Source organism: Rhinopithecus bieti, unplaced genomic scaffold, assembly GCF_001698545.2.
Source record: "Rhinopithecus bieti isolate Rb0 unplaced genomic scaffold, ASM169854v2 scaffold_2254, whole genome shotgun sequence".
Classification (NCBI taxonomy): domain Eukaryota; kingdom Metazoa; phylum Chordata; class Mammalia; order Primates; family Cercopithecidae; genus Rhinopithecus; species Rhinopithecus bieti.
In genome coordinates, this window is record NW_016803982.1 from 1,886,732 (window position 1) to 1,898,996 (window position 12,265).

The 12,265-nt window shown below is 37.6% G+C and overlaps 1 protein-coding gene across 1 annotated transcript in view; it reads left to right on the forward strand.

Annotated features, from left to right (window-relative positions):
* The window catches only part of NALCN (sodium leak channel, non-selective), a 367,606-nt gene that overhangs the window by 73,738 nt on the left and 281,603 nt on the right, over positions 1–12,265 (forward strand). Inside the window, exon 7 of the mRNA XM_017861705.1 lies at positions 6,314–6,468. Coding sequence (XP_017717194.1) covers positions 6,314–6,468 — 155 coding nt within the window. The remainder of the gene's footprint in view (positions 1–6,313; positions 6,469–12,265) is intronic.

Consider the following 12,265-nt stretch of genomic DNA (forward strand, 5'->3'; position numbering starts at 1 on the left):
TCATAAAATGAGTTAGGGAGGATTCCCTCTTTTTCTATTGATTGGAATAGTTTCAGAAGGAATGGTACCAGCTCCTCCTTGTACCTCTGGTAGAATTCAGCTGTGAATCCATCTGGTCCTGGACTTTTTTTGGTGGGTAGGCTATTAATTGTTGCCTCAATTTCAGAGCCTGCTATTGGTCTATTCAGGGATTCAACTTCTTCCTGGTTTAGCCTTGGGAGAGTGTAAGTGTCCAGGAAATTATCCATTTCTTCTAGATTTTCTAGTTGATTTGCGTAGAGGCGTTTATAGTATTCTCTGATGGTTGTTTGTATTTCTGTGGGGTCAGTGGTGAATAAGCAAACATGTGCTAGGAGGATAATTGAAGGCTTTTTAAAAAACAATTGGCTGCTCCCAGGGATTCTAGTACTCATTTTGATACATGGAAACTACTAAAGTCAGACATTTAAAACATTGAAAATCAGTGCCAATTTGTGGATTATTACACTTAAAAATGCATAAAACAGGATCCACTTATTAAAGAGTTTCTGTAGTTTACAAATAAATAATTCACCATAGATTTAAATAATGGTAGAAAGACACATTCATTCATTCATTCAGAAAATAATTATTAAACATCTACTATATATTAGGTTTCTCCAGAGAGAATATAGAATATAGAATATATTTTACGCTCAAAAGATACGTGTCTATAGATACAGATACAGATATAAAGAGATTTACTTTAAGGAATTGGCTCATGTAATTTTGTAGGCTGTTAAGACCAAAATCTTCAGGGCAGCCTGGACATTTCAGCAGAAGCTGATGTGGCAGACGAAAGGCTCTGCCAAAGGTGGGGTAGGCTAGTGACCTCTCTCTACTGAGAAGTCAAAATCTTTCCTATTAATGAGATGAGTCCCACTCACATTATGGAGGGTAACATGCTTTACTCAAAGTCTATCAATTTAAGTGTTAATCACAACTATAAAATACCTTCACAGCAACATCTAGACTTGTGTTTGCCCAAACAGCCAGGCACCATACTTTAATCAAGCTGATACTTAAATTTAACTATCATAGACTCTGTGTCAGGGACTTCATGGAATTGGAAATTACACTAAGGAACAGTTGAGTTTGGAAGACATCCAATGAACAGATGACCACACAAACATGAATTGCATTTGTCTGAAGTGCCAGAAACAAAAAGCGAGGGTACCTTGAGAAGTTATAGCAGGGAAACCTGGCCCAGTGGAAGGGACTTGGAGTGGCTCTCCCAAGAAAATGATAGTCAAGCTGAGGCCTGAAGGCTACAAAAATGGGGTTAACCAAAGAAAACAGGAGAGACTTCCAAGTAGAGGAGAAGACCCTGCCTTAGGCAGGAGCTGAGAAAGGGCAACATGGTCAGACACTAGGATACTTGGGGAAAGGGGGTACAAAGGGGTGTTTGAAGTGTGGGAGGAGCCAGATCCTTCAGGATCTTGCAGACCATGTGACAGGTTTGCCACTGTTAAAGTAGGACAGTGATTAGGAAGGGTCTCTGCATGTGCTTTGTGCCAAATGTATCAGAAAGGCTAAGAGTGGGAGGCAGAGTGGCCAGTGAGGAGGCCAGATAAGAGTGTGTGTAGAGAGCGAGCTGGAGAGAATGAAATTAGCTTAAAAGATATTTTGAGAACATGTTGGAGAATGTGATGATTACGTATGAGGGTTGAGGGAGAAGTAGGTATCAAGCAAGATTCTAAGACTTCAAGCTTGCTCCACAGTTTGGAAGCTGGTCCTATTTGTTATGATAGGGAACTCTGGTTTAGGATTTCAAATGGAATAAGGGACCTATTGAGCTGGAGGTACTTGTGGTGTAGCCAAGTGGAGAAATCTAGTAAGCAGTTGGACATGTAGCTCTAAGACTCTACAATGATGTATAGGATGACAGAGAATTGAGAAATCATGAAAGTGGATGAGATTGCCTGGGAGAGTTATCATGAAAAAAGAGAAAGGCCCAAGACAGAGCTCAGAGCATCTCACGACTAAAGGTCAGCTCAAGACTAGAGGAGATGGAAAAGCAGAATGGCCTAAGAAATATGGACAAACCAGCACCTTCAAATCCAGCAGAGTTGCATCTCTGTCTTCCTCCCATACTCACATCTCTCTCCAACCACGGCCAGGTGAGGTTCTTTACTGTTAGGGATTCATGGGATTAGGTTGGGTCCACCTGGATAATTCAGGCTCATTTCCCAAATTTATTGTCTTTAGCCTTAATCACACCTATAACTTTAGTTCCCTTTTGCTATGCAACATTATCTACTTCCAGGTTCCATATGTTAGAATGGGGACATCTTTAGGGGACCAGTATTTTTTCTACCACAAAAACAACAATTCAAAGCACTGCCGAGAGGTCACAGAAGATAAGACTAAAATTCTTCTGATTGGATATAGTGTATGGAAGTGAACAAGAGTAATTTCAGTGTCTTGGAGGTCACAGAAATGGGCTAAAAAATTAAAATAGGGAGATTACAAGTAGATACTTTATTCAGGAATCCATAAGAAATGCTGGTCTTGAAACCCATTTAAACATGAGTGGATATTTATTATCACTGAAAGAATCATTGTCTATATCCAGGATTTGCCTTGTGGGGCAAGAATTCCATCCACCCCACCCAAACTCCAGAGAGTCACTTGTTCTCTATCCAGAGTGCCTGAGGGAAAATGACTACAGAAATAATTAAGGGTAATGAATTAAAGTAAAATCTGGAAGACTCTTGTTAGCTGAAAAAAATGAAATAAAGATTAACAAATATATATTCTGAAACTCTTGACATTCATTTCAATTTTTAAAAACAGTAATTACCTTGTGGTTTTAGATATGTGTGTTCCAGGGCAATTAATCATCTAATAAATGTGTTTCTAATAAGCATTTGCTAATAGCTTGATGTTGGTAAAAATGTTTCAAGTCTGCTACCTCCAAAGCCAAAGACTTCAAAATAATATCTAGTGAGAGTTGTACTTAAAATGAGTATCAGCACTAATATGAAAGAAAAAGCAAATATAAAAGGAAGAAAACAGGAAAAAGTACTCTAATATTTATAAATTAACTTAAAAAATTGTAATCTTTAACGATTATTGAGTGATTAACTTATTTTTGGCACCGTTCTGAGTGTTGCACATTGTCTCATTTAATCATTAACATGCCCCTACAAAGAATGCAAAAACTATCCTCATTTTGGAAGTGGGATAACTGAGGCTGTACACATAGGGCTGGAGTTTGAATCTAGGCAATCTACAACTTTCAAACTGTCATAACAGTAGGTAACAGCTAGCATTGATTGTCTGTCAAGTACCCATTTTATACACTTTACAGATGTAAATACTTACATCTCACCCCAGGCTTATGAGGTAGACATTTTCACACCATTATAGTTTGGAAAACTAAAGCATGCTTAAGTCACACATGTAATAAATGGGTCAGAACTCACACCCGTGAAGATTGGCTCCACAGTCCAATTTCTTCTCCAAATACCTGAAAGGTGATTTTTTTTTTGAAACTTGTTCATGTAGACAGAGTGTTATCATAGACATTTCTGCTATTGTATTTGTAAAAGTATTTGGAATTAAAAATATGTGTAATTGTGATGGGCTAGTAGACTCTTCCCTCTCTGAACTTCACCTTGCCTTCAAGAGTAAATGAAGAACTAGGTGATCTAAAGTATCTCTTCGCTGCATAGTTCTATGAACATGCCAAAGTTTCTTCTCCTCTTTTAACAAGTCTTTATTGTTCTGTTTTTACATGCTGGGATTTATGCTACATTGTATTGTTGTAATGATTAATAATCATTTAGATCAAGCATGTACTGAGTACAGTATTTGCAACACATTAGGTGCTACCCAAAGTGCATTACTTGGTTTGCTTTACTTAACCCTCACACAAACTTTGCTTTTAATTATGATTACTCTCTCTACCTTACAGATGAGGAAACTGAGCTTAGAGGCCCTTAGAGCTTTATTTAAGTCACACAACCAGTAAATGGCAGAGCTGGGATCAAACCCAGAAAGCCTCACTCTGAAACTCAGAAGCCCAGTCTCCTTACCATGTTACTGTTATGTTGTAGGTGCTAAATCATTGACAACAAGCATCGTTGATGAGGTTCATAGTATTTGTACCACACACTCTGAAACAGAGTCAGATCAGACTGGAGCAAAGGTGAATCATTTGGCCTACATGTAAGAATGAGAAATGGGGAGATATACACGACGTGTCTGTCTAAAATCTTATTTTTCTGACCCACCCAATTGTGGTAATTTCCACAATTAGAGCCTTTCCCTTGGGTTTTGCAGATGGGGTCCAAAGGACCAGCTTAAAATATGACTAGAGGGAGCAATGATTTAATGACTTACTTCCTGACACCAGCAAACAGATAAGCTCACCTGCTGCGAACAAAGGGCAGAACCCTAAAGGAATAGCTTAGGGTGTTTGAATCATGGGTAACGTTTCTGGAGCTTTGTTTATGACTGAGAAGTAGGCAAATATCACCAGGCATGCTGTGTGTGTGTGTGTGTGTGTGTGTGTGTGTGTGTGTGTGTGTGTGTAGAACTATGTAGTGTGTATATGCGTGGTGGCAGAAAATAGCTAAGGGATTGCACAATTAGGTGTCAGACTTTAGAGAAAGCATATTATAAAAGGGATGGAAGCAGCAACTGAATGTAAGAAGGTGTTAAAGGAAAAAGAGTCACCCAGTAAGTCTACCTCAATTTGGCCATAAACTGACGTGACTGAGGCTGTCTTAGGGTTGTTCTCCATTTAAGAAATTCCTAGAGACTTTGATGTAGTGGGAAATGAGTGTAACACATTCATGGGTTTAGAAGGCTTCCAAAATCATCTACCCCAGACTTTGTCCTCTGCACAATCTGTGTGGGCTACCTCAGATAGCAGCTATTTGGGGTCCGTTTTTAATGTCAACCCAGAATGAGAGTCTACAGTCAGCAATCCTATGTTATCTATATTTGCTGTCAGGAAAGCCATTGCATATCTAAATCCTTTATATCAAGTTGATATCCAGCCTATTCTTAAGAAAGATAAAAATGGGTTATGTCATTATCCACCTAAAGGATTCTAATATTCCTAGAGCTATCACTAAATCACCTCATAATCTCTCTTTCCTATGGGATACCTTGAGTTCCTTCCATTTCTCCTTATTTATCTGGTTCTTTCTAAACTAGACACCTTCCAACACTCAGAAGGACAAGTATCACTGATGAGTTTCATAGTGTTTGTACCGCACAGAAAATGATTTTCATCATACAACATTGCTTAGAAGTAGGGAAGTAAAATTTGTGCCCACAGTGAGACAAGGCCACAGAGCAAGACCTTGAGACACCTTCTCATTGTGATTTTGTGAATCACAATGAATCCTCAGACAAGTCAACATTCTCTGCAAATCTGTAGAAAAATTCCTTCCTTTGCTTATCTGGGTCTCAGTCTGTAATGGCAAAACCGTCATGGTGATAGTATTCTTGTAAAGAGCCATTGTGGGGATGAATCACATATCATTTGAGAATGTTTAATATGTAATGAATGTTATGAATGTCATTTGTGAATTATGAATCTTAAAACTATATTCAGATACACATACACAATTTTGCAAATAACATCATATATATATATATATATATAGAGAGAGAGAGAGAGAGAGAGAGAGAGAGAGAGTCTCTCAAGTCTCATATATATATTACCAATTACCACAATTGGGTGGGCCAGAAAGATAAGATTTTAGACAGACACATCACGTGTATCTCTTCATTTCTCATTCTTATATGTAGGCCAAATGATCCATCTTCGCTTCATTCTGACCTGACTCTATGTTTCAGAGTGTGTAGTACAAATACTATGAACCTCATCAACAATGCTTGTCATCAATTATTTGGTACCTACAACATAAGAGAAAGAAGGTCTCTCAATGTCTCTCTCTCTCTCTCTCTCTCTCTCTCTCTCTATATATATATATATATACACACACACACACACACACATACACACAAACACACACATACACTCTCTTTGCTGTACTGTTAGAGAGACAGAGAAAGAGAAGGTCTCTCAACTCTCAAGGTCTTGCTCTGTTGCCCAGGCTAGAGTGCAGTGGCATGATCATAGTTCACTGCAACCTCGAACCCCTGGGCTCAAGGGATTCTCCTGCCTGTGCCTCCCAAAGTGCAATGATTACAGGCATGAGCAACCTCACCTGGCCAGATACATAGCTATTAATGAAGAGTAATCACATTATTCATTGTAATCAACATTTATGTTTGTTGAAATTGTCTTAACACTTTCATGTGTTGTTTACAGGAATGTAACCTGGAATAGCTTAGCTATTCCAGACACACACTGCTCACCAGAGCTAGAAGAAGGCTACCAGTGCCCACCTGGATTTAAATGCATGGATCTTGAAGATCTGGGACTTAGCAGGCAAGAGCTGGGCTACAGTGGCTTTAATGAGATAGGTCTGTCTTACTGGTAAAATACGTTTTAAGTTTCTATTTTATGATGTTTATGAAGTGGACAGAATAATTAAATAATTGATACTAATATTTTGACTGGCTGTCATATAGAAGAAATGCAAATATAAATTTTAATTCTATGCCTATTTTATAATATATTCTACCCTACAGTGCATAGCATACATGTTATATATGTATATAGGCAGCAGTGTTTATATGGAGTTACAGATCTCTCATTTTTAACTATTTTGATTCTTAATAATAGCATTTAAAAATATTTGTTTGTTGAACAGGGTTCTGGGTTGTTGACTCAAAGATAAACAAAATTTGGTTCTGTAACTATACCCTAATAGGCGAGGTAAGTCTTTAAAACTATAATACTAGGTATTGATGAGTGCATTAGAACTGAAAAGTGCTCCTTGATTAGAAGACAATTAATGAACTACTTAATGAATATGCATCAACTATGTAATAAATGTATGGGAAATACTTGTACATGAAAACTATGTACTCAAATGTGAACATTTCTTCTTGACTTGCCTTATTAAGTCCTAAAATGTGCTATTACATACATGATGAAAGAACTTAGCATCTGCCATTTAGTTGATATCATTGTATTTATTATAATTCCATGCAAATTGCACATATTGTATTATTAAAGCAAAAAATGTGTAATTCTAAACAAGTATCTTACGCCTTGAGAATTGTTATCAGAGTAATTTTTTAAACTAAATTTTCTTCAAGTCTCAGGCCCACGTGCTGAACCATAAAGTTACAGCTTCTATATAGAATATAGTACTGAACGTGGGCTGATGGTATCTTTTAAGTTCATTTTGCAAATAACATCTCAAGTTTTCATCTTTATATTTTAATATTTCCTCATATTTGATTTTAAGCATTATAGTTAGATGGCATTCTTCCATCTCTTTTGACCAATAATATTGTCTCCTATTTTATAAAAATCCAGAAGCCAACTGATGTGAAGCAATTTCAATTTGCTATACTCTCTTAAGCTTAGCCGGCTTTGTAATTGATCTTGAATTCTTCCCTCTGTCTCAAAAGTACAGAGGCGTCATGAATTATACCAATAACTTTTAGGCATGAGGAAGAAATCACAGACGTGGTATGGGAGGCGAGATGTATAGGCTGATATGCTGTGTGGAATAAGCTTCAGGAGTTCCAACAGCTGGGCATGCCTAGAATGCATGCCTTATCAGAGTCTGCAGCTCTTTCTTTTAGGGACTGAGTGTATCCATGTCTTCTATGGAGAGTGGTCACCATCCCAGGGTTAAGGTTGCCCTTACAGAAAATATCCTCCAATTTTTTAAAATCACGCAGCTAAAGCACATCACACCCTCACCATTTTTAATGCAACGATTGTACCCAAATTCAAAATGCAGCATTATATTCAAGTTGATTCACCTTTCTTCACTCTGACTTACAATGGCTTCGCTTAATATAAGGTGGAATCTCTGTTTGAGAGAAAAAGTCTCCTTGTAGTGTGCTGGTTCCAGAGGACCAATTCTAGGAGGAAATTGCCTTGGAGGCAGTCGCCCCCTACTAAAGCAATTATCTTACTATAGCTGTACTGTTAATTTATCTCCCAAGGATTTAAGCTCCTTGAAAACAGGAAGTGCATCTTTTCATCTTCAAGTCTCCAGGGCACAGGGCTATGCCTGGCTCACAGGGAGGCTTCCATAAATATTTACTAATAGGCTCAACAAAGTGTATGTCCTTTTGAATTCATTGGTAACCAGGCATGTTTGTATGAGGAGGTAGAGCCACAATAGAGAATTAAGTTGTTTTCTTGTTGTTCTTTTCCCTGATTTTGTCTGTTTTTGTTGGCAATATTCATTATTCCTCATGACTCCTTCCTTTCTATACAGGCTTAATTTCATCTGTTTGTTTATTTTTCCCAAATGATGATTGAATTCATCATCACTGTATGACTAATTGTTAGATAATGAAATGTTGATCTTGTACCATAACCAAAACATTTTTAAATGGTCACTATAATTTAGACTGAAATTGATAGCTACTTCCTGATATTATGTATCACTGTAGATACACAAACTACTATATTTAAAAGTTCTTATGGAAACAAAAGACAATGTTTTGCCCAAAATTAGGGAAATAAAATATTTTATTAGACACATGTGATCATCTCTTCATACATGAATTTGAATTTAAAACATAATTAGGTGCCTAATTATGCATATGAATTTGGCTAATTACTTGAATATGTAAGTAATTATGATTAGTTAAAAAGGAGCCCATTTCCTTCTCTTACTAATCAAATTACCATTCAAAACATGAATTTCAATTCACTTATAAAATTTCTGGCATAAGTAGCTTTATGTCTCATTAAGATGTAACACTGATGATGTTGAAAAATTCAAATTTTAAAATATATTAAAAGCCAGAGTCATGGAATAGAAAAAATGACAAGGAACCCCTGTTGTAAGATTGAAAAGTAAAGACATCTTTTGCCCTTTTGTGTCCCCCAAATCATCCAAATATCCAGAAGACTGAGAAACAGAATTGAAATTTTCATATTTAAGAACTCTGAAAAACTGTAACTACAAACCACATCACAGGACTGGGTGTCTAACAGAAAACTTCCTGAGCGGATTCTGCCTACTGTAGATCTCAGACAGCACCAGCAGCATAGCAGTATTCTAAGATAATGCATGTTCCTGGAGGAATAGAACCGTCTCATATTTTGAGTCAGGGAATCAGAGCAAAGGCTGATTGTGGAGGCTTACCAGGACACTATGCAGCATCACAAAGCAGAGGCCCTCATTTCTGCAAGCAGTTGGTGGGGAGATAGAGTGGAGGGGACACAACTGCTTTGTGATGGGCCCCAGTGCTGCTGATCTGGGTTGGCTAGAATGGGATAAAAGCTAAATGGAAGGTTTTCATGGCCACTATAACTTAAGATGACCTGGGGAGCCTTTTAAAACACAGATTCTCAAGCACCATCCTCATGTCAATTAAATCACAACCTTAGAGTTATCCAAGGAATAGATGGCTTTTAAAGGCTCTTCAGGTGGCTAATTTATGTGCATATAGAGTTATGAACCAATGGACTAAAGAAACACACACATACACACACACCTATATTATAAAAACCTTTGATTCCATCTTGGTCTATTTTGGTTGTTATAACAAAATGTCATAGAATCAGTGTCTCAACCAAGAGAAATTTATTTCTCGCAGTTCTAGAGGTTGAGAAGTCCAAGATCACTACAGCAGCAGATTTCATGCCTGGTGAAGGTCCACTTTCTGGTTCATAGAATGGCACCTTTTCACTGTGTCCTCATGTAGTAGAAGGAGTAAGGGGTCTCTCTTGAACCTCCTTGATAAGGTTACTAATATCATTAATGTGGGCTCCACCTTCATGATCTAATCACACCCAAAGTTCCTACCTCCTGGTAGCATCACCATAGGGGTTAAAAATTCAGCAAATCAATTTGGGGGAAATATCACCTTTCTGTCCATTGCACTATCCTGCAATATTACCCTGTTCCTCCCCAAAGTGAAACAGTGACAGATATCTGGCCTAATAAAATTTATTTCAAAGATGAGTCATAATGAAAAGAATGAAGACCATGTCTATAAAAAAGTACTTTGAGGTACTTTTAAAACAAACAAAAAAAATCATGATATATAACTCATAAAAACTTAGCAGGAAGCAAAGCACTGAATTACAGATTCAAAGGATACAACTTGTCTCAGTAAGTGAACATAGAACAGTCAACACTGAGACACATCTTAGTAAAATTGTTGGAAATCAAAGCTAAAGAAAACATTCATTAGTCATCCAGAAAAAAAAAAAGGTCAAGTTAACTATAAAGAGGTACATCAGAGAGGCCTGAAACTTCATGTCAATCTGGAACTCTAGAATGTAATGGCACAATGCTTACAAATTATTTAGGGAAAGAATGGGCCAAGCTCTTTCTGAATATTTTTGAAGAGGCAGGAACATAGAGACTACATTTTGCAAGAAATCTTCTTGAAAACATTCAGCCAATCAAGAGTTTCTTATCATGAGCTAGTCTCTAGTATCCATTTGTTGTAAGAACAAAGCTAATACAACTGTAGAATTTACAAAATACAATGTAAATATTACAAATTGTGAATATCTAGAAGAGATAAGATAAAAAATGGGGGAGATAGCGTAATGATGTTGACGTTCTCAACATTCACACTTAGCAGTTAAAAAAGTACCATTTGTACAATATATGGAATGTATAATAGAGATATATGCATACTTGTCATGAGAAAGTTTGATAAACTCAAAAATTACTTTCTTTAGAAATAACTCAAAATCCAAATAATGTTATCTATGACCATGTCCCAAAAAATCCTTTCAATATGAGTAATAATATTGGAATCAATTTTTTCTAAATCTTGATAATAGTTCTCAAAAGAAAAGTAACAGACAGCATATTTTTTAACCTCTGAATAGAGTTATGCTGTTTGCTGTAGCATGCTTAAAACTGATGGGGGCACATGACTCCTTTGTGGTAAAGTCTGCTTGAAGCACAATTATTCAAAAGAATGGCCCTGGGGTTTAGATCATGACTCCACTTTATATTAGTGTGACAGCCTTAGGAAAGTAATTAACCTCTCTGGCCTCAGTTTCCCCATCTAGGAAATGGGGTAAGTGACAGACCTACTTTATAGAGTTAATGTAAAAAGCAACTGAGAAACTACACTTAGAGTACTGTGTAGCATAGAACACACACAGAATGAGCTAGAAATGGGGATGCACGGGCAAAATATGAATGTATCTCTGTGTTATTTGAGGGAAAATGGCATAATAACAAGGGAGGGCAAGACATAGATGTTTTCACACTCATACACAACATCTGATCTGATTCCCTTTGTTTACAGACATTAACATATGCAGGTTTTTCAGTATCTTATGCAAGGGAGAGGCATTGGGGCATGGGCACGGTGTTTTTGTTTTGTTTTGTTTTGTTTTGTTTTTTTGAGATGGAGTCTCGCTCGTCGCCCAGGCTGGAATGCAGTGGCATGATCTTGGCTCACTGCAACCTCTGCCTCCTAGGTTCAAGCGATTCTCTTGCCTCTGCCTCCCAAGTAGCTTGGACTACAGGTGCATGCCACCATGCCCGGCTATTTGTTTTTTTTTTTTTGGTTTTTGGTTTTTTTGTATTTTTAGTAGAGACAGGGTTTCACCGTATTAGCCAGGATGGTCTCGATCTCTTGACCTCATGATCTGCCCGCCTTGGCCTCCGAAAGTGCTGGGATTATAGGCATGAGCCACTGCACCCGGTCGGGGCACGGTGTTCTTAACCTTGCATCTTGCCTATGTTAACTCCTATCTCCCATTTCATTTTATTCCAATCAGTGACTAGCATTCTAGAAGGCAAATTTTTGGTGGTGTTTGGTCTTTATTCATCAATTATTCCTCTCCACTCTCACAAATGTCCTCACTTCTGTGCTTGTACCAGTCTCTGTAGAATCTGATCAACATTTAGCCCGTGTCACTGATTTTTCTACAGTTTGATGAAGCATCATGCATATGTTTAATTTTATTTATTTATCCCTATACATTCAAATTTGTGACCCCTGGATTTGAGCCTCTCCCTTTCAGCAGCCTTTCAACAGGCACTCCTTCCACAGAGCCTAAGTAAAGCACCGGATGCGGCATTGAGCAGAAGGCACAATCATGCTGTGACATGCAGGGGCTCCAGCATTAAGTGATTTATTTTCTGACCTTCTCTAATTCCCTGGGCCACATGACGACTGAGATACTGGTTATTTCTGTCTC